Source organism: Heliconius melpomene, chromosome 20 (genome assembly GCF_056956725.1).
Source record: "Heliconius melpomene rosina isolate 202511_hmr_F chromosome 20, ASM5695672v1, whole genome shotgun sequence".
Lineage (NCBI taxonomy): Eukaryota > Metazoa > Arthropoda > Insecta > Lepidoptera > Nymphalidae > Heliconius > Heliconius melpomene.
Window position 1 is genome coordinate 5,534,291 of NC_140408.1, and position 21,565 is coordinate 5,555,855.

General features: G+C 34.2%; 1 protein-coding gene across 8 annotated transcripts in view; it reads left to right on the forward strand.

Moving 5' to 3' along the window:
- Positions 1 to 21,565, forward strand: part of dpy (fibrillin-like protein dumpy) — a 103,471-nt gene that overhangs the window by 13,424 nt on the left and 68,482 nt on the right. For 4 of the 8 annotated variants that reach the window (XM_085205078.1, XM_085205079.1, XM_085205080.1 and 1 more), the window contains exons 6-28: positions 516 to 647; positions 898 to 1,013; positions 1,124 to 1,373; positions 1,814 to 2,079; positions 2,162 to 2,888; positions 2,980 to 4,152; positions 4,262 to 4,471; positions 4,560 to 4,853; positions 5,044 to 8,037; positions 8,114 to 8,779; positions 8,867 to 9,577; positions 9,702 to 9,893; positions 9,970 to 10,152; positions 10,224 to 10,355; positions 10,461 to 11,181; positions 11,253 to 11,428; positions 11,517 to 12,428; positions 12,521 to 12,658; positions 13,258 to 14,031; positions 14,749 to 14,892; positions 15,305 to 15,379; positions 15,953 to 16,030; positions 16,747 to 21,546. In XM_085205078.1, coding sequence (XP_085061204.1) covers positions 516 to 647; positions 898 to 1,013; positions 1,124 to 1,373; positions 1,814 to 2,079; positions 2,162 to 2,888; positions 2,980 to 4,152; positions 4,262 to 4,471; positions 4,560 to 4,853; positions 5,044 to 8,037; positions 8,114 to 8,779; positions 8,867 to 9,577; positions 9,702 to 9,893; positions 9,970 to 10,152; positions 10,224 to 10,355; positions 10,461 to 11,181; positions 11,253 to 11,428; positions 11,517 to 12,428; positions 12,521 to 12,658; positions 13,258 to 14,031; positions 14,749 to 14,892; positions 15,305 to 15,379; positions 15,953 to 16,030; positions 16,747 to 21,546 — 15,864 coding nt within the window. The remainder of the gene's footprint in view (positions 1 to 515; positions 648 to 897; positions 1,014 to 1,123; positions 1,374 to 1,813; positions 2,080 to 2,161; positions 2,889 to 2,979; positions 4,153 to 4,261; positions 4,472 to 4,559; positions 4,854 to 5,043; positions 8,038 to 8,113; positions 8,780 to 8,866; positions 9,578 to 9,701; positions 9,894 to 9,969; positions 10,153 to 10,223; positions 10,356 to 10,460; positions 11,182 to 11,252; positions 11,429 to 11,516; positions 12,429 to 12,520; positions 12,659 to 13,257; positions 14,032 to 14,748; positions 14,893 to 15,304; positions 15,380 to 15,952; positions 16,031 to 16,746; positions 21,547 to 21,565) is intronic. The other 4 variants (XM_085205082.1, XM_085205083.1, XM_085205085.1 and 1 more) reach the window with 2 other exon arrangements.

The window sequence follows — 21,565 nt, forward strand, 5'->3', positions numbered from 1 at the left end:
TATATAATTAAACACATGTTTCATGGTTTTCTAGAATTCACCCCCTAAGGGTGCAAATAAAGGGTTGAAAGTTTGTATGGGAAAATTCTTAAATCGCCACCGATTTTTATAAAATTTGAAATTGAGACTCTTAAAAATATTTCATTGAACACGTGTTTCATGGTTTATTAGAATTTACCCCTAAGGGTATTATTACCCTATTACCCGCAGGCGAAGCTGGTGGTGTGAGTAGTTGTAGAAGTAGAAATTATTATACCATAACGTGTAATTATGCTGGCACCTGAGTTTTACCGTGAAATTTTGATTTATTGAAGTTTTTAATTTTATACCTATTTACCCTTATTTTCTCATTTATACATATATACCTTTATGATTTTCTGATATATAGTATATTTTTTATCTATAAAGCTACAGCCTACATATACAATATTTTTTAATAGAATTGAGGACATCTATATATATCATAAGAAATATTTATTATATATTTTTTATCAAATAAAATATTATGATTGCAGATATTAACGAGTGTGAAGACCCAGCAATCGCGGCGAGATGTGTGGAGCACGCTGAATGTTGTAATTTGCCAGCACATTTCATATGCAAATGTAACCGAGGTTTTGAAGGTGATGGGGAGGAAGAATGTCGAGGTATAAATATAAAATATCTTAAATTTTTTAATATTTTGGAAAATTTCCATAATATCATTGTAATCAGAAAAAGAGATTAGCATTTCATAAGTAATTGATTTATATTATGCTACTTTATGTTTGGCAGATTATCTGAATTTTTTGGACAATATATTATATTGAAAATATACACTTACTTGTTACTTTTTTCATTATAATATTAATAGTAGTTTTTTCTATTCAATTATAATACAAATAATTGTTGTTTTAGATATTAATGAATGTAAACGTCCTGGAGCATGCGGAGATAATGCCTTATGCCAAAACTATCCGGGAAACTATACTTGCGCATGTAAGGCTGGATATACTGGAAATCCTTTCGATGGAGTAAGTTCGTCATGTATTATATTCTTCTAATATTATTATTATTTCTTATATAGATATTTATTGAAGTCAATACAAGAATTTTAAATTATAATTATTCTTATGATTTATAGTGTGTAGATATTGACGAGTGTTCGAATAGCGATGCATGTGGACTAGGCGCCATTTGTCGTAACATCGAAGGTGGTTATGAGTGTAGCTGCCCGGCTGGATACGAAGGCGACCCAAGGGTGGCATGCCACGACCACGATCCCTGTCAGCGAGCCGTTTGCGGTCGTGGCGCCCTCTGCGAAAACCTTGCCGAAGCCCATCGCTGTCTTTGTCCACCAGGTTTTGAAGGCGATCCTAACGTTCAGTGTACCGGTAAGCTTTTCCATTCACGCGCCAGTAGGTCTGATCTGATAACCTTTCATTTCATAGACTAATGCTTCGGTGTACTCTTAACATATCGCTCCGAAAGGCCAATCACTACCGCTAAGGACGCGCGGTAGCTTCACGCTTGTACTAATGTTGTTACACTGATGACTTCTATACGCCAATTATTTCCAGCTTATATTCAAGGAGAATCTTCGAAGTATCGTCTACTTTAGTTTTAAGCTTTGGATTTGTAGTTTTTTTGATCTTCTGGTAACTTTTTTTCGGATCTTCTACTTTGTCATTTCTGTTACCATACATCCTGCGTACTTTTTCTTCTTCGTAGTCGACCGAATGTAGCTGTCGACCCACCTACTGCGTGCGTATATTATTTATATTTTATATAGAGTTGATATATTTAATAAGACGTTAGTAATTTCTCACACCAGACGTGGATGAATGTAAGAGTAGTGCGCCGGTGTGCGGCGTGAATGCCGTATGTACCAACACTGTTGGCAGTTTCGTGTGCTCCTGCAAGCCAGATTATACAGGAAATGCTCAAAGTTTAGATGGTTGTCGAGACGTCAATGAGTGTGAGATTTTAGAGCATCCTTGTGGTACACATGCTATTTGTGAAAACACTGAGCCTGGATATAACTGTCTTTGTCCTCAAGGATTCAGAGCGAAGCCTAACGCACACATTGCATGTGAACAGGTATATTATTACTGAACTATATATTTTATTTTAAATAATTCGGGTATACATTTTATGTGTTTAATATTATTATTATTTTTAGTTTGACGTCAACACATTGTGCAAGTCAAATTTTGATTGTACCAATAATGCTGAATGTATAGAAGGTCAATGTTTTTGCAAAGATGGTTTTGACGCTAAAGGTTCAATTTGCGTCGATGTAGATGAATGTTCTAACAATTCTAAATGTGGAGAAAATTCTGTATGCATGAATACACTGGGAAGTTTTAAATGTGAATGTAACGTCGGTCACATTGGATTCCCGCCGCAATGTCGAGCACCTTGTGAAGATGTGCAGTGTGGAGAGCATTCTTATTGTAAGCCTGACGGTACTGAAGCCTATTGTGTATGCGACGAGGGGTTTACATTTGACCCTAATGATGTAGCCGCCGGTTGTATTGATATTGACGAATGTGATTTGTCTTTTGGATCATCTGGTCAATGTGGACAAAACGCACATTGCTCTAATACTGTTGGAGGCTTTAGTTGTAGCTGTCCAGAGGGCTATAGCGGTGATGCTTATAAAGAGTGTTACGATGTTAATGAGTGTTTAACAGATAACACTTGTGGTATTGGAGCAAACTGTGTTAATAATCAGGGCTCTTTTAAATGTGAATGCCCAGAAGGGACTATAGCAGATCCTGAACCAAATGTTCAGTGTTCCGACATTCTTGCTTGTTCTTCAGATAAAAATTGTCCCGGTAATGCTATTTGCGACCCAGTTGGGAAATGTTTATGTCCAGAGCCAAATATTGGTAATGATTGCCGACGTAAGTAAACAATATGTCATTTGAAATTATCATCATATTTAAAATTTGCATTTGCATTTTGTCATTTCTTGAGCATGATTATTTTTTATAGATCCATGTGAGTCAATCCAGTGTGGAAGCAACTCAGACTGTTTATTGAGTGATCATGAAACGCAATGTACATGCCGAAGTGGATTTACAGGAAACGCTTTTTCACCTATTGGTTGTCAAGATATTAACGAATGTGAAGCAAATCCATGTGCCATGGGTGCTGTTTGTAAAAATTTTCCGGCCCACTTCCAATGTGAATGTCCAGGCAACTTTAGTGGTGATCCTTACATCAATGGATGTATTGTTAGCAGATTACCAAATGAATGTAACAACGTAAACCCATGTCCAAACGGTGAACAATGTATATCTCATGAAGGCGAAAATGTTTGTGTATGTACTCAGGGGTATTATCGTAACAAAGAAACACAAATATGTGAAGATATCAATGAATGTACAGAACATGGAAGGAGTCCTTGTGGATTGAACTCTATATGTAAAAATTTACCTGGTAGTTATGAATGTAAATGTCCTCCTGAATATAGCGGAAATCCATATAAACTGTGTGAAATTTGTAATGATATAAGTTGTCAATGTCAACCTCCATATACTGTAGTGGATGGAAATTGTGTCTTATCAGGTTGTACCGCTGATAAAAAATGTGGACAGGGAGCCGAGTGTATTATTATAGCAGATGGAGTAAGCTATTGTGCCTGCCCTGCTGGATACACGCAAAGTGCCGATGGTTCTTGTGAAGATATTAATGAATGTATGTTTGGCCAGCCTGTTTGCGGTTTTGGAGCAGAATGCATAAATACTATTGGATCATACCTTTGTAAATGTCCAATTGGTTATGGAAAAGACCCAATATCAGGGCACTGTAGCTTAAATCAAAAACGATGCATAAGTGATTCTGATTGTTTTGCTAATGAAAAATGCGTTCAACCCGGTAACTGTATATGCCCTCCACCATTTTACTTGGATGTAACAGATGGTCAAAAATGTAAAAGTCCCTGTGAAAGGTTCATTTGTGGAATAAACGCAAAGTGCACACCTAGCGATCCCCCAAAGTGTATGTGTATGTCAGGATTCCAAGGCGATCCATATACGGGGTGTACGAATCGAAATGAATGTGACAGTGCCCCTTGTGCCTATGGGGCCATTTGTAATGACGAAAAAGGTGGTTATAAGTGCAGCTGTCCACAAAATATGGCTGGAGATCCTTATAAAACTGGATGTAAGACTAAACTAAAATTTGTTAATTCTTTTATAAACATTATATTGGAAGTACATACAATAAATTATATTTTTGCATGTTATACTCATTTTTTTAAAAATAATTGTAGGTGTTGAAGGGCACGGCATCTTACCAAAGCAATTATGTAGTAAAAGTAATCAATGCCCAAATAATCTTGCATGTGTGAATCGCACTTGTGTGTCACCTTGTACAAATGTAGCTTGTGGCCCTAATGCTTTTTGTGAAGTCGAGAACCATGCAGCGTGGTGTCGTTGCAACCCAGGATACACTAAACCTGAAGGAGGAAAATGTATATCCGGTGAGATATGAATAATTATAATAATTTAATTTATATAGGAATATAAATTGTCGTGTATGACAGAAAATAATTTAATTTGTAATTCTAGGATGTGATAACTATCCTTGCGCTTCAGCTGCTCAGTGTATCATTTCTAAGACTGGTCCTACTTGCGTTTGCCCAGAAGGTATGGTAGGTAACGCTTTTCCTGGTGGAGCTTGTAAAAGAGATATCTGTGGTCCAGGAGTTCCGTGTGAAGGTCAACTAAGCTGTGTATCAGGAAGATGCCGACAGCGATGTGAAACAGTTGTTTGTGGAATTGGCGCTTCTTGTGATGAGAGCACGGGCAGATGTGTTTGTAATAATTTATTTGTTGGAAATCCGGACTTATTATGTATGCCACGTAAGTTTTAAATGTATTGATAGAAATAAATCACAATAATTATATAAGACTAATTAATTTATCATAAATTAAAAAGTACTTTTGTTCTTTCACAAAATATCATAAAAATTAAGAACATGAATAATTGTTTGCTTAATTATACATTCTTTTGCTTAAGATTTAATTCACGACAATTTTTTTTACATTTTAGCTGTTGCACCCCCAGAATGTGAACCAACTTGTGGTGAAAACGCTCATTGTATATATAGCACAACAAACAATTGCAAATGTGACAAGGGATTCACAGGAAATCCATATGGTAAATGTTTACCACGCAAACAAATAACTTGCGCGAATACTTCTTGTGGAACAAATGCCGTGTGTCAACAAACAAAATCTCATGTCGAATGCCTATGTCCTCCAGGTTACGTAGGGAATCCAAATTTACAATGTATAGATATAGATGAATGTATTTCAAGACCTTGTGCTGAAAATGCCTTTTGTATTAATACCCCTGGAAGTTACAGTTGTATTTGTAAAAGCAACTTTGTTGGAAATCCTTATGAATTATGTACTCAAATTTCTATTTCAAAATGTGTTGATGGGTCAAGCTGTGCATGCTCTAAAAATACAACTTGTCCTAATGGCTATCTGTGCGAAAATTTTAAGTGTGTAGATATATGTCATCTTAAACCATGTGGACCCAAATCAATTTGCGAAGAGGGAAAGTGTACTTGTCTCCCTGGACATGTAGGAAATCCAAATGATCCTGCTAAAGGATGCAAGCCTGATAATAATTGTATTACCGATGTAGATTGTAAAGTATCTGAAATTTGCCTTCAATTAGGAAAAACAATTCGAAAATGCGTGGATTCATGTAGTAAATTACAATGCGGACCAAATTCATTCTGCGTTAGTGCTAATCATCAAGCTCACTGTATTTGTGCAGAAGGGTACTTAGGAAAGCCTAGCGACACTAAATTAGGATGTCATTTACTACAGAGGGAACCCAATGAAGTTGAATGTAATGTTAATTCTGATTGTGCAGCCTCCCAAATTTGTGTATCAGTAGACGGTACAAATCATAAATGTCTTGATTTATGTTCTACAATAGTCTGTAGTGCAAATGAAATTTGTAAAGTTATCAATAATGACGCTCGCTGTGAATGCAAAGAAGGCTACCTTTGGAATCCAGTGAATTCTATATGTGAGCAACCTACAACCCCTAGTTGTGAAAATGATAACAATTGTGTCGACAGTAAAACATGCCAAAAAGATATTCTGGGTGTAAATAAATGTATCGATAACTGCTTGATATTTACATGCCCTCTAAACTCAAAATGTATAACTAAAAATCATAAAAGTCAATGTCAATGTCTGGCTGGATTTACTGGTAATCCTAATGATCGTGATGGCTGTTTACCTCTTGATAAAAATGAATGCTTAAATGATGCGCAATGTAAAGAAAATGAAGTATGTAAAGATGCTGTTAAGGAAAAAAAATGTATACCTGCTTGTCAGCAAATAAAATGTGGCCCTAATGCTATTTGTATAACAAATAACCATGAGGCGAAATGTCAATGCCCTTTGGGTGCTTTTACCGGTAAACCTGACGACCTAGATGTAGGATGTCAAGCAGTACCATGTGTGTACAATATTGATTGTCTTCCCCATGAAATCTGCAACCGCTTGACTCATACGTGTGTCAACGTTTGTACTGAGGATAGTTGTGGCACGAATGCAGTTTGCATTGCTGAAAATCATAAATTTAAATGCCAGTGTCTTAGTGGATATATACCAGATCCTTCACCTGATATTAATTGCCAGAAAATAAATTTATGTAATCCTAAATCTTGTCATCCTACTGCAATATGTGAATCATTATCTACCACATATATTTGTAAATGTCCTGACAACTATATTGGCGATCCTGTTAAAGACGGATGTAGAAAACAAGATGAATGCCTAAGAGGAGATATAGATTGTTTACACGAAGCAGCTTGTGTTGATGGTACTTGTGGTAATCTATGTGAAGGAAAGTGCGGTATAAATTCTGTTTGTAAAATAATTGACAGGAAAGCAATCTGCACTTGTCCAAGTGGTTACGAGACTTTAAAAGACGGTATATCATGTAAGAAAAAAGTTATAGCATGTACAAACGAACTTGATTGTGATGGTAATATCTGTTTCAAAGGTCAATGTTTCACAACTTGCAAAAATATAAGTCATTGCGATCCAGGTGAGATATGTACTAAGAATTACTGCGTGACTGCATGTACAAAAAATTCTCAATGTGGCAGAGGACAGGCTTGTATAGATGGTCAATGTCTTATAGGTTGTAGAAATAATGACGAATGTTCAATAGAAGAGTCCTGTGTAAACAATAAATGTGTCAACCCATGTCAAGTTTCAAGAACTTGTGGACCAAATGCAATATGTTCAAGAATAAATCATTTTACAAAATGTGAATGTCCTCTAGGGTTTGCAGGTTCACCAACTCCACAACAAGGTTGTGTGCGCAAGCCTGCTGCATGTGCTCGTACCTCAGAATGTCCACCAGATCATATGTGTATAGGCTTTCTTTGCCAAGTTCCTTGTCTAACAAATTCTAATTGTGCTATAGGAGAAAAATGCCATGACAATAAATGTCATAAAATTTGTCATACTAGTAGCAACTGTCTACATGGTGAGCATTGTAGCGCAGGTGTTTGTATTCCTGGATGCAAGAGTAATTCAGATTGCCTTGATAGTCAGACATGTATATTTAACGAGTGTAAATGTGCAGTAGGCTTTGAATTAGTCAATGGTGAATGCATTAATATAGATGAATGTTTGGATAACCCCTGTCATCCATCAGCTAAGTGTATAGATTCTAAAGGTTCATTTAAGTGTATTTGTCCAACTGGTGCAATAGGAGATCCCTATAGACATGGTTGTCTGTTATCTAATCAATGTAGACAAGATAGTCAATGCGAAGATACTCTCGCGTGTATTGAAGGAAAATGTTCCAATCCCTGTCAAACAGATATATGTGGTATGAATGCTATTTGCAATGTGAAAACGCATAGAACAGCCTGTGCTTGTGAGAAAGGGTACCTCGGTAATCCATTCGACAAAAATATTGGATGCTTTAAAGTGGAATGTATAGAAGATATGGATTGTTCATCGGACAAGTTTTGCAATCGCCAAAACAATAAGTGTTCTGGTAAATATTTCATTAAATTTTTATATAGAAATATAATTAAAATTATATATATATTTTATGTGTTATTTATTTACAGAAAAATGTGAAGATAAAATATGTCAAGGTGGCAGCTGCAAAATTGAAAATCATCAGCCAATCTGTATCTGCCCTCAAGGTTATCATTTAATTAATAACAAGTGTGAAGATATAAATGAATGTGCCACTAATCCTTGCATTTTAAATGCGGTTTGTGAAAATACAATGGGATCTTTTATTTGCACTTGTATAAATGGAACTGTTCTTGATAAGAGTACTGCCGTTTGCAAGAAGCCTGGAGAATGCACTAGTGATGATGATTGTTCTGACGAAACGAAATGCTCGGACAATCGGTGTATAAATCCTTGTAACATATTAAAATGTGGTCTTAATGCTATGTGTATAGTATCAAATCATAGGCCTAGTTGTGAATGTAACCAAGACAGTGGTGGCGACCCGTTGAAAAAATGTGTAAAATTAGAATGTGTGAAAGATTCTGACTGTCATGAAGAGGAAGCTTGCACAAACAATATATGTCAAAATTCATGTGTTCTTCCCCGAGCTTGTGGAAAAAATGCTGATTGCTTATCTAGAAATCATGTTGGCCTCTGTACTTGTTCACCGGGATACACTGGTGATCCTGTTTTAGGCTGTGTGCCAATACAATACTGTTCAGATAATAGTCGCTGTTCGTCTGGTACTAAATGTATCGATAACTTATGTGTCGGTAAGTTGTAAAATATTAATCGTATGAAGTATTTTTAAGAATGTTTTTTCTATTTAGTTATTAATTATACATATTCTTTGTTTTCAGGAGTATGTCAGAATTCACGAGATTGCTACAATGATCAAACTTGCATTCGAGGAACGTGTAGACTTATATGTAATGCAAACAATTCATGTCCCGATTCATTCGCCTGTGTTAATAAGATTTGTAAGAAAAATATTATATGCAGTTCTAATAGTGATTGCAGTGATGATGAAATATGTGCAGAAGCCGAAAACGGTATTCCTAAATGTATAAAAGTTTGTGAAAATCAGCCATGTGGTCGAAATGCTTATTGTACCGCCAGCTCTCACGAACCTATTTGCAAGTGCACGAAAAATTTCTTTGGCGATCCTGTGAAAGGATGCGAAAGAAAAGAGTGTGATGATAATAAAGATTGTTCAGCAGATAGATTTTGTGATAACAGCATTTGTAAGATTGCATGTTTAGCTTCTAACGAATGTGGTGACAATACCATATGTGCCTCAGAATATCATAAACGTGTATGTTACTGTCAACCTGGTTTTACTGGAGATCCTCTTAAAGGTTGTACTGAAATAAATTGGTGCAATTTGAAGCCATGTGGTAATGGAGCTGAATGTGTAAATTCTCGAATCAGTGCCAAATGTACTTGCCCTCCTGGAACAATTGGGAATCCTTATGAGGAAGGCTGCCGTAAATCATCGGAGTGTAGATTTAATAGGGATTGCCCTCCAGCGGCTCGATGTACTGTTATCGAAGGAATAAGAAAATGTACAGGTATGTCAAAATTCTTAGTTTCTTACTAATATAAAAAAAGTATAAAACACATGGTTCAAAATATTTTTTTCAAAGAAACTACGTTATCTTTATTCAATTAATAGAAACTTTAATCTCTTTAAAGATGCGTGTGAAAATATCAAATGTGGTGCTAATGCAGAATGTATACCAGAACGACATTCTGGACAGTGTAATTGCAAATATGGCTATATAGGAAATGGCGCTAGTGATAAAGGTTGCCAACTTCCAGAAATAAAATGTGAAAACAAAACTGAGTGTCCTGCTGAACATTATTGTCATAATGGAATTTGTCAAGGTAATGATTTTATTAGGATTTTTTATCAAATTTATATTTCCTTATTTTATCTTTATGTTACTTCTAATATTTTTAGGGTTGTGTGTGCTAGATGAAGAATGTGACGCTACTGAAAAATGCTATAGCGGCAAATGTTTAAAGCCTTGTGATTTAGAGAAAACATGTGGAATGAACGCCATATGTCGTACAGATAACCATATAGTCCAGTGTAGTTGTCCCTACAGTTTCACAGGCAATCAAGCCGTAGAATGTGTAAGAAGTAAGTATTTCAGACAAAGATACTGTTACATACCTATAGTCTGGATATTCTAATATGATACACTTTTTTAGTTCCGAGACTCTGTGGTGATTCTGGAGAGTGTGAACATGATTATGTATGTAAAGAATCTACGTGTTTACCTCGCTGTACCAAAGACGAGGAATGCGCACTTAACGAAAAATGTTCGAAAGGAACATGCTTATGTAAATATTTGTTTTTAATTCTTAACAATATATTATGAATAATTGTATATGTTAGAAATATTTTTTATATTATATATTTTTAAATGATTATTATTGTACTTCTAGTGACTTGTCAAGTAGACAACGATTGTTTTCTTGGTCACATTTGTTTATCAAACAGCTGCAAATATGGATGTCGACAAGATGATGATTGTCGGGAAGAAGAAGTATGCCATAATAACTACTGTAAGAATCCTTGTGCTAATGACACTAATCCATGTGGACCAAATGCCTATTGCTCTGTGGTTGATAAAAAAGTCTTATGTTCTTGTGCTGAAGGTTTAATACCTAATCCGACTCCAAACATTGGATGTGTGCGTGCATCGATACTCTCCTGCCAAAAACACAGCGATTGCTTAACTGGTTGGAGCTGTGAAGATAGCAAATGTAAACCAATGTGTAGTATAGATGGCAAGGAATGTATAGAAGGAGAACGTTGTAATTTGGGTGTATGCCGTTACGCTTGTACATCTGATGATCATTGTTCCGATGATGAAGTTTGCGATGGGCGAGTTTGCGTCACAGGCTGCAGAACAGATTCTCATTGTCCAAACAATCTTGCGTGTACATCCGGTCAATGCATTGATCCATGTATAGAACCAGGTATTTGCGGCGCAAATGCTTTATGCGCAGCAATAGATCATCGTCCCATATGCACGTGTCCGCAATATTTGGTTGGAGAACCTAAAATTGTTTGTAAACGCGTAACAACTGCATGTGATAAGAACAAGAATTGTGCTGATGGATTTAACTGTTATGGTGATATGTGTTATCCGTCCTGTAGAAGGTATATTTTTTATAATACATACTTAATTTACATCACAATTCGGTTTCCTTAATATTTAAAAAAAATTTCAGAGACAACATCTGTTTATCTAATGAAAAGTGTATTCGTGGTATATGCAGGCTTATCTGTAACAGTGACGATGCCTGTAGTGATGGACATATTTGTGAAAATAGAATTTGCAAGCAAGGATGTAGAAGTGACAATGCTTGTAGTAATAATTTAGCGTGCATAAATGGACAGTGTAAAGGTATACAATATAATAAAATAAGTTTAATATAAAATTTATTTAAATAAGAAATGTTCGTGATGTGTAATATCTTATTAATACATTTTAGATCCTTGTAGCAGTAATACAGCTTGTGGTATATGTTCAGAATGTAAAGTGGTAAATCACCGTACTTTATGTAGTTGCGCAGGTAATTACACTGGAAATCCACTTGTTGAATGTAAGAAAAAACCTTTACAGTGTAATGGTTTTTGTCCTTGTGACGAAAGTGGATACTGTATCTCTCTCTGCGATGATAACTCTAATTGTAATTGCGGGGAAAAGTGCTTCAATGGAGGATGCCGATCTATATGTTCGGTTAGAAATAAATGCCCTGAAAGACAAATATGTACACATGGGGTTTGTGTACCCGGTTGTAACAATAATAGAGATTGTGGAGATGATATGATGTGTTCATCAAAACAATGCATAGCTGTCTGCCGCGAACATTCGTGTGGGAAAAATGCTTTGTGTTTAGCTAATAAACACCGCAGCTTTTGTAGTTGTCCTAGTGGGTTCTCTGGAGATCCAGAAAAAGAGTGTAAATTGTACGACTGCACAAAAAATGAAGATTGCAGTTCGGATGAAGAATGTACTACAGAAGGAAAGTGCAAAAATATATGTCAGAATGTTTGTGGCTTGAACGCAGTTTGTCGACCAATAAATAAAATGGCACAATGTTCGTGTCCATCTGGGTACATAGGTAACCCAAAAACAGAGTGCTCTAAAGCAGCTGCCACTAGTTGTTTACGTAACCCTTGTGGTATAAATGCACGTTGTCGGGATCTAGACGATGGAGGTTATGAGTGTACTTGTGCCCCAGGCTGCGCTGGTAATCCACAACGGCAATGTTTCTGCGGAACCATGGCTCCTTGCGCTCACAAAACTTGTGGTACTAACGCACAATGTCGTATTGGGCAAATGCGCGAAGCACAGTGTTATTGCCCTCGTAATTATCCTAATGGGGATCCCAACATAGAATGTAAGTTTTTGTACGAGTATGTTGTTTAATTCAAATATACCTAATATATTTCTATTAAAATTACAATAAATGCACTTAATATTTTCTTATAGGTGCCCAAGAGCGTAGTATTGTAGACTGTCGAACAACAGGATGTGGGATTAATGGAGAATGCCTAAGGGAAGGCGCTGAGTTTGTATGTCGTTGTATACCCGGCACGGAAGGACAGGCCGATATTGAATGCCATACCAGTGAGTAAAACCTCTTTATGTTGTTCTTTTTATATTTTTTACACATGTATAAATGCACGATAAGGGTGTCATAAACAAAAGAATTCTTAACTAGGGCAAATAAAATAAGTATAAATAAAATATTCAACTAAAAAAGTTAAAAGATATAAATATTTGTACATTTTTATGTAAAGATTTTCTTTTAATTTATGTTGTGTAACTAAATGTGCATATTTTTTAAAATTTACATTTTGGAATATTTAATTATCTTGACGATGTCGCTTTAAACCGATTTATTGATTAAAATCGTAAGATTAAATATTACAGTACAAATATGTATTTTATTATATGTTGTAATGTCATACATATATGTACAATTAATTGATAATAAGTCATATTTTGATATTAGCGGAAGCATTCTCACCGTTCGTGCTTGAATACAGTCGGTAACATTTTGTTCGGCTTCATGTACATATTGCTTGTATTATAACGTTATAATTATACTTCTGATCATAAACCCTCAATTTCAAAAAGCATGCACTGTCTCGTGAGAAAGTTTCCTCTTCGTGGCTGAAGGTACAGCTCTTTCGACTCTGCTTTCTTCTTTCACATCTTCCTAGGTATCGAATGCACGAGTGACAAAGATTGTCCAGTAGACAAAGCGTGCTTGAGCTTACGTTGTGTGGACCCCTGCACAATACGTGGCATATGCGGTGAAGATGCCCTATGTGTCTCTGTCATGCATCGGGCCCAGTGTTCCTGTCCTCAATGTTATGTTGGCAAGCCTCGAGTTTCATGTCACCTTGATCCTAACTGCAAACCCTCTGCGGATGTAAATATAACGTATACATGCTCCAAATTAAAGCCATGTCCATCTAAATTGGCTTGTAATTTTGCTACCAATCAATGTAGCAATCCTTGTCTCGGTTACCAAAATTGCCGAAGGAACCAGAAGTGTGAAGTGCGAAACCATGAACCCGTTTGTGTATGCCGAAACGGTTTTGCCCTTAATGAAAAAGGAGAATTAACATGCGCACCTGAACACGCTGAATGTACTAGAGATGAGCAATGTCCTTCAAATGCTGCATGCCGAGAGTCAAAATGTGTGAACCCTTGTTTGGCTTCTAAGGAGCCAATGTGCCCAAAAGGAAAACAATGTGACGTTGTGGAACATCAGGCAATATGTGTGTGTATTGAGGATTGTCACCCAACAGTGTCTATATGCCTAAGAGACAATGGATGTCCTCATAATTTAGCATGTATTAATTTTCAATGCAAAGATCCATGCAAAGAGGCTTGTGGTTATGCACCTTGTTCGGTTGAAGACCATCACCCGGTGTGCAAGTTTTGTCCTAGTGGATTCACACACCATGAGAAATATGGCTGCACTAAAGGTAATTCTACGCTAGAGAAGTTTACATTTACAGTATTATTAGTTTATTATCTTTTATAAAGAATCTTATTAATTTGTTTCTTCACATTACAGGAAAAACGCAATAGTATACTTTATGTCTTCATCCGGCTCTCTCTATTTTCTATGTTCTTTGTTTCTAGCATGATCATTTTCTTTTTCAACAGTTGAATTTCTTCTAAATCAGGTAGATTCGCGCACGTTATTTCGTATTTATGTATAAAAATATTATATATTCATTTAATTAGTAAACATGACACAGACATTATGGTGACGGTTGCGTTTAACTCTCAACGCTTTCAATGCTTTGCACGATTATAAATGCAAAAAACTGCCACGAGACAGTGTGCAAAATTTATCTAAAGCTTTTCACTGTAATTTATAATATTACCTATAAAATATTATATATTTATTTACTCATGTTGTACAAATTGTAAATTTTTTTGCACCTTTTTGTAAATAAATGTTCTAAAAAGTCATAATTAAAAAACTGAATTGAACTGTAAAATAATTCATAGTCTTCCATATCGTTTAAAATAAACAGAATATTTTATCTATTGTTTTCATGTATTTAGTGTTTTTTTTAATTTTTATTTTTTACTTATAATGAAATATTATAAGAAGAATTGTATTGTCTCGAATATTCTAATAATTTGTACATAATATAAGAGGCTGTTGGTGACATGGTTCGATTTCGCAGTGCTAGAATGCGGTGATCACGGCGAGTGCGCATCAGGACTGGCGTGTATAAATGGGCGTTGTGCGGATCCATGTGAGCGCGGTGGGCCTTGCAAAGCTGGACAGCATTGTGCCGTTATTGATCATCAACCTGTATGTTCCAAAGGTAAAAGTCTTTTTTCTGTACATATCATTCTATATTTACCATACATAATTTTTACGTGGTAACGTCATAAGAAAACATTGATTAAAAATTGGATACTTTTAAAAAGAGACAAAGAATTGAATTGAATTATTAGCATTGAATTATCATTATTTTGTATACTATGAAGAAGTTAATTGAAATTAAGATTTATTTGATAAAGTAACATTCGCTTGCAGTCGTTAATTCATATTGTCAGTGTAATTTTTTACTAAAATTAAACAGATTAATTATTACAAATAACAATGTGAACTCTAAGGCCGCCCATACCTCTTTATCGTTTGCCGCGCTCTCGCTTGCGAGATTTTTAATGAGATTATTATTATTATTATTTATTTTATTTGGCTCCGTAATAAAACTTGCTTTTACATTATAGTTTGTCAATGTCAATCACCTTCGGACTGCGCAAGATATCCAAATACGAAGTGCGACGGATGCAATTGTGTGCAAGGTGAGATAAGAGCACGTAAAGTAAAGACCCTGTTGCTTTAATAACTCCAGTGGGAACGATCGATCTCTCGAATCTATACAAATAATAAAACTGCAACTCTTCGCTGTTTGTACATGGAGGATAGAACATTTTTTATTAGGAAAATTTATTAATGTAATAGAGCTCAAAACAACGGTTTTTAAAATTTTTCCCTGTTAGTCTATTTGTCTGTGCTTTTGTTCACACTAATATCAGAACTGGCATAACTGCTTATTTTGGCAAACTTCTCTCAACATATAGTTTTATTTTTTTTCAATCGCTTCGTAAATAAGAACGTTATGTCAATATAAAAAAATGTATGCCATATTACTACAAAATAAGTGTTTGTTCAATTAGCTGAAACTTTAGCTAACAATGATCAATAATATGTTTAATATGATAATGTTATTAGATTATGAACGTTATTCAGATCAGAAAATAAATAATTTTGTTTTATACTTAAAGTTTTACACTTACTAAGTTACTTAGAAAAATTAGGTTTCTAAGAAATCATACAATATACGTAAATGTAAATGTTATATATGTACATTACAGATGGTAAATCTAGTAATAGCTGTGCTCACTGCCGGCCTGGAGTTTTGTGTGACCCATTTACTGGCGCATGTATTGAAAGTAAGTCAATGAGAACTTTAATATCTAATGCCACTAATAATTATTAGATTTTTGCTAACTTAAGATGCCTGGAATAATTTGTCTAACTTTTATAAGAGTTTCATGAAAGAGACACTTATCTAAACTTTTTACTACTTACATACATCTCAGGGATGTGTGCCGCAGACTACTACTATAAAGCTAGAAAGTCTGTTCATTCTATATATAATGTGAATAGCAAAACTAACTCCATGTAAACTGGTCATTGCTATGAACAGCGTACCATTTTGTCCGATAAAACACCACAAAATACTGGTTGTATTCTCTCGGCAGACCCGACAAACTGTATCGTAATATTTACTATCTTTTATTTTTCAGTGTAGTATTAGTAAAGAACTTTCAAACATAATCTGCTGTAGAACCAGATATTAATATATAAGGTAGAAGAATAAAGGCTTACGTTATTTTTATATACAAATATAAATTAAATTAAATATTTATTAAGTGCATCAATGACCTGTGCTTTATACCATGATAATCATTATTTTGTTTCTGCAATATATACATATTTTCTTGCATTTACTTCAAATATCTAGCTTTATAAGTATATAAAATCATGGCTTAAGAACCATATTTTGTTATTATCTATAAAAAGATTTTCCATGCGCCTAATGTTTTAATATTTTTTTTACGTAAACGAACGGCATAATAAAAATATATTTATTTCCCATTAACAGATGATCAACCTGTTAATGATTCACTAACTGAAAGAAACTCTGGAACTATGTCCGCAATAACTACAAAAATTAAAAATTTGTCTGGACTGACTAGGGACTTAACTACTGAAATTGATATGAATCAAATTAATGATAGTTTTACTACTTTGACAACCGACTTACCCGATAATAGTGTAAACATTCTTAAATTTGAAAAAGGTACAACAGAAGAAGATTTGAGAACAGTTAGGTCTACAGACATTGAAGTAGATGAAACAACAAACAAAGCTACAGCAATAATAAAAGACTTACCTACTACAATATTACATGCAAGTGCAACAACCACTATCACAACAAAAGAAGCTTTTAAAGGATCTGAATATGTTACAGAAGATATGTATAATAATGCTACACCGGATTCATTTTTAACCAAAATAACAAACAGACCATTAGATACATCTGAATTAGATGCTACATATGTCACAACATATGAACCTAAATACATACAGCAATATACAACTGTCGTAAATAAAATTAGTGGCACATATGAAACAGACAGATCAGACTATTTAATAACTATGATCGGATCAACTTATAGTCCTGAACATACTGTAATAGATTCACTTATAGACAAAGTACCAGACTCGACGACAGAGAAATCTAAATATACAGAAAATGTAGGTAAAGATGCAGTTCAAGACATAAAGAACTTTGTAACAGTAGATACATCTACAGATAATTTAAAAGATATTATTGCCAATAATTTGAAAGAAATTACAAAATACACTGATATGGGTAGTTCTACAAATATAGCAATACAAAGAACGGTAGATAGTAATGAAAATATAGACATGGCAACCGAACCTCAAATTATTTCTCCGCATAGTACAACTTATAAACCTCGAGATATAAATTCAGATATAACTTTATCTGTATTTCAAAAAAATATTATAGAAGATGAAATAACAGATACATCTCAATATATAATAACAGAGGCATCCAAGATCTCGACAGGAGATATGACAACGGATAGATCAAGTGATGTAGCTACAGAGGTAGTAACAGTAGATTTATATAAGGACATGACAGAAACTTCCACTTCATATAATTCTACGTATAATCCAGTAGACGTAACAAGTAAAACTAAAATAAATATATCAACAAGTAGTCCATTACAAGAAAATCCATTACACATTGATATACATGATAATAAATCTAACATGTTAAATGATAAAACAACAAATAGACCGAAATATGTAAACCCAGATGTAATTACTAAAATATCATATGATGTATCTACTCATGCAACCTCAGACGTAATCACAAATATGTCTCACGATACAACAGTAGACGATTCGACATATACTTTGCGAGATCTGACCGAAATTGTAACGACAGACAATTCTAATTATCGATCAACATATGTAACTGAAAAAGGATCTAACTATTTGACAGCAGACTTAGATGAAGGACATGGAGACAGTATAACTGATATTACAATAAGCAGGTCTAAATTTGATACACCCAATACTCTATTAGATATGTATAATGGTATTACAGTAAGTATGGCAACAAATCAATTCAGTCCAGAAATCGATACACTTGATATATCGAAGCATAAAGTAGCCGGCTCCATGGTAGACAGGGATAAGGAATTATTAGCAGAAGTAACTACAGACAAACCAAAATATATAACAAACTTTTTTAAGGTGGATATTATTTCAGATGAAAAAACAGAATTAAGTACTATGATACAAACAGAAAGATATCCGACTTTTGAAATGTTAAATCATAGTAATACAGAAACAACTCAAACAACCGTAAATTTATCAGAAGAAATTTATATGAATGCTACTTCTGTTAATTCAATAAATGATTTAGATTATCAGAAATATAACACTCCTTTAGATGTCTCAGTTACAAATATAAGTCATTCTACAACTACTGATACAAGTATTATTACTAAAATCTTTCCAAATGAAATGTCGACTAGCGAGGATGACAATAAACAAACAAATATGGTTAATGAGAATAGTACAGAACAAATCGAATTTAGTCATGATAAAACTTCACCTATGTATACTAATCCAGATTATGATTCAGCTACTGTTAATGCTGCTGATAAAATTTCAACATACGAGTCAGCAAGTAACTTAATTGATCAATTATCCTCCACAATCAATCCAAATGAACCAACTTCGACTTCTGGCTTTGCAGAAATACATACAGATGCTCTGGAGGTATCTTTTAACACAAATTCGTATGAACATGAAACCAGTACCTTAAGAGATGTTCGTGAAGAAAATTCCCTATTAAATCAACAATCAAGTAACAGCTTAGATAATGCTTTTGTTACTGAAACCACAGGCGTTGCGAATTTCTTAACAACTTCAACAAGTTCAATTTTAAAAGAAATAAAATTGATGTCAACTACTGACGATAATTTGAATTTACAAACAAGAGATTCATTTAAAGAAATATCTAATACAGAATCATCAAATTCAATAAGTAATATTAATTTAAATACAAATAGTAAACAAATGAAAGATACAGTTCCAATAATGATAACTACAATTCCCATAGAAGATATGTTAGAAAGTAAGTCAAATGATTCAATGTCAACAAAAGTCATTGCTAATAGTACAACTCAAGTTATAGATAAATTATATTTAACGACCACACCTTCGGTATTTACAAGTGATGATTATACTTCATGGAAGACAACAGAAGAAACGACAACAGTACAGACCGATTCAGAATTTTCCACGACTACATATACTCAACCGAACTTTCTTAGCCCAAAAATAATTCAAAATGATTTATCTCCTATATCAACACCTGGTTCCACTAAAGATATAGACAATGACCAAGTAACTTCATCATATGGAGATTTACATAAAACATTATCTGATGCTCAAACACATTCAATTTATAAATCAGACAAAGCAGACCAGGAAGTAACATCTAAGGGCTTTCAATTTGTATTTGATTCCTCAGATACGAAAAAACTACAGTATGCTACTAATATCAATAAAATTGAAACAATAACTTCAGACAGCAAAACTGAATTTCAAACCACACTTGACTATGAAGAATTAATTCAAAGCAGTAGCACAATACTTACTGAGAGCACTGTAAAACCTCAAATGAAAAGCACAGAAATTCATGGAAATCACAAACAATTTCATGAAAATAAGAATACAAAGACGCCAGAAAATCAAAGAAACTTACATAATGATAATTACACATCCCATTTGATAGTATCCACTGTCAGTAATACTCATACATATTTAAGAACGACAATTCCAACGAATAGTGATAAAATAGAAGATCCAACATTAATTATAAATACGACAGATTTAGACAAAAAAGGATCATTTAAAACATCTGCACACTATACAACAGATTATAGTCCCAGTGTCAATTTAAAATCCATACCTGAGACAACAGAAAAAAATGATATTAAAATCGTAGAAATAACTACAAATAATTCACCAACAACGTATCAAGAATCTAGCCTAAGCACATCTGAACAAAATATCGATACAACTAATATTAATGTAGAAATGTATACCACAAAAGTAACTGTAGAAAAAGAAGACGCAATGACAGAACTTACAGAAAAATATAATTTATCCTCTCAAGAATATTTAGCCTCTACCAATGATGATTTAACTATGACTTCTACAGAACATACAGTAAAAGAGATAGACTATACTTCTAACATAAGCACCAATAGTAAATTAAGTACTTTATCAGATAATTATATCTATGATTCTACTTTGATGGATTCAATACGAAATTATTCAAAAAAAGGCGATCAACCAAAGAAAAACCCATCAGAACTAGATGCAGTACCAAATAAAGATACTACTTATACAAAAGATTTTTCTTCTTTCACCGAATCTGCAGAGTTCACTGAAATGTCAACCAGTTATAGTAACGTAATTGAAACTTTAAATCCTAAAACCGAAAAATTACCACCTGCTACTACCGAATTCCCAACTGATAACTTATTAATGTATACTACGACGTCAATCAACGATAAGACGCTAGGATTATATTCAAATGAAATTGTTACGAGTGAAAACATACAAGAAGTGACTGAATATAACAGGGACTATAAGTTTGGTGATATATTTTCAACAAGTCCACAATATAGAACATTTGGTAATTCACATAACAGTTTTTTCACATCAACTTCGAAGCAATCTGATAGCTATTTGCCTAGTAAAGAAAAAAAATATGCTGATAATGTAATTTCATCTACGGATAAAGAAATAAACGCTTTAGGCCACACATTTAGCACGCAATACAGCACTTCAGACTTACTTAATACAGATATGACAGATACAACCATGGAATCAATAAAAACTACAGAAAGTTTTTCTACCACAACGCAATACACAATTAGTGATTATACTGCAACTACTGGAGGAAACTACTTTCTGTTAAACACTCAGGTAGACTTAGCAAATTATGAATTGAATAAAAAAAAGAAGTACCCAACAACATTGTCTGCATTATCTAGCACTTCTTTAGACAATCTTTCATCCCGAAGAAAAGACATAGACATTCCGGCTTGGACAGATTCAACTCCTTATTTCGATATGACAGTGACTGAGACAGTTAGTAACTTAAAAATTAAGAATTTTTGCAAATCCAATACTAACTGTCCTGCGGACAAGTTTTGTTTTAATGGAGTTTGCGAAAATCCATGTGAGGTGCACAACCCGTGTCTAAAAGGTGTTTCCTGTAAAGTAAATAATCATGATGCAGTGTGTTTGTGCAACAGTGCTGCCGGAGACAACTGTATTAAAGGTATGGCCGAGCAAGATTT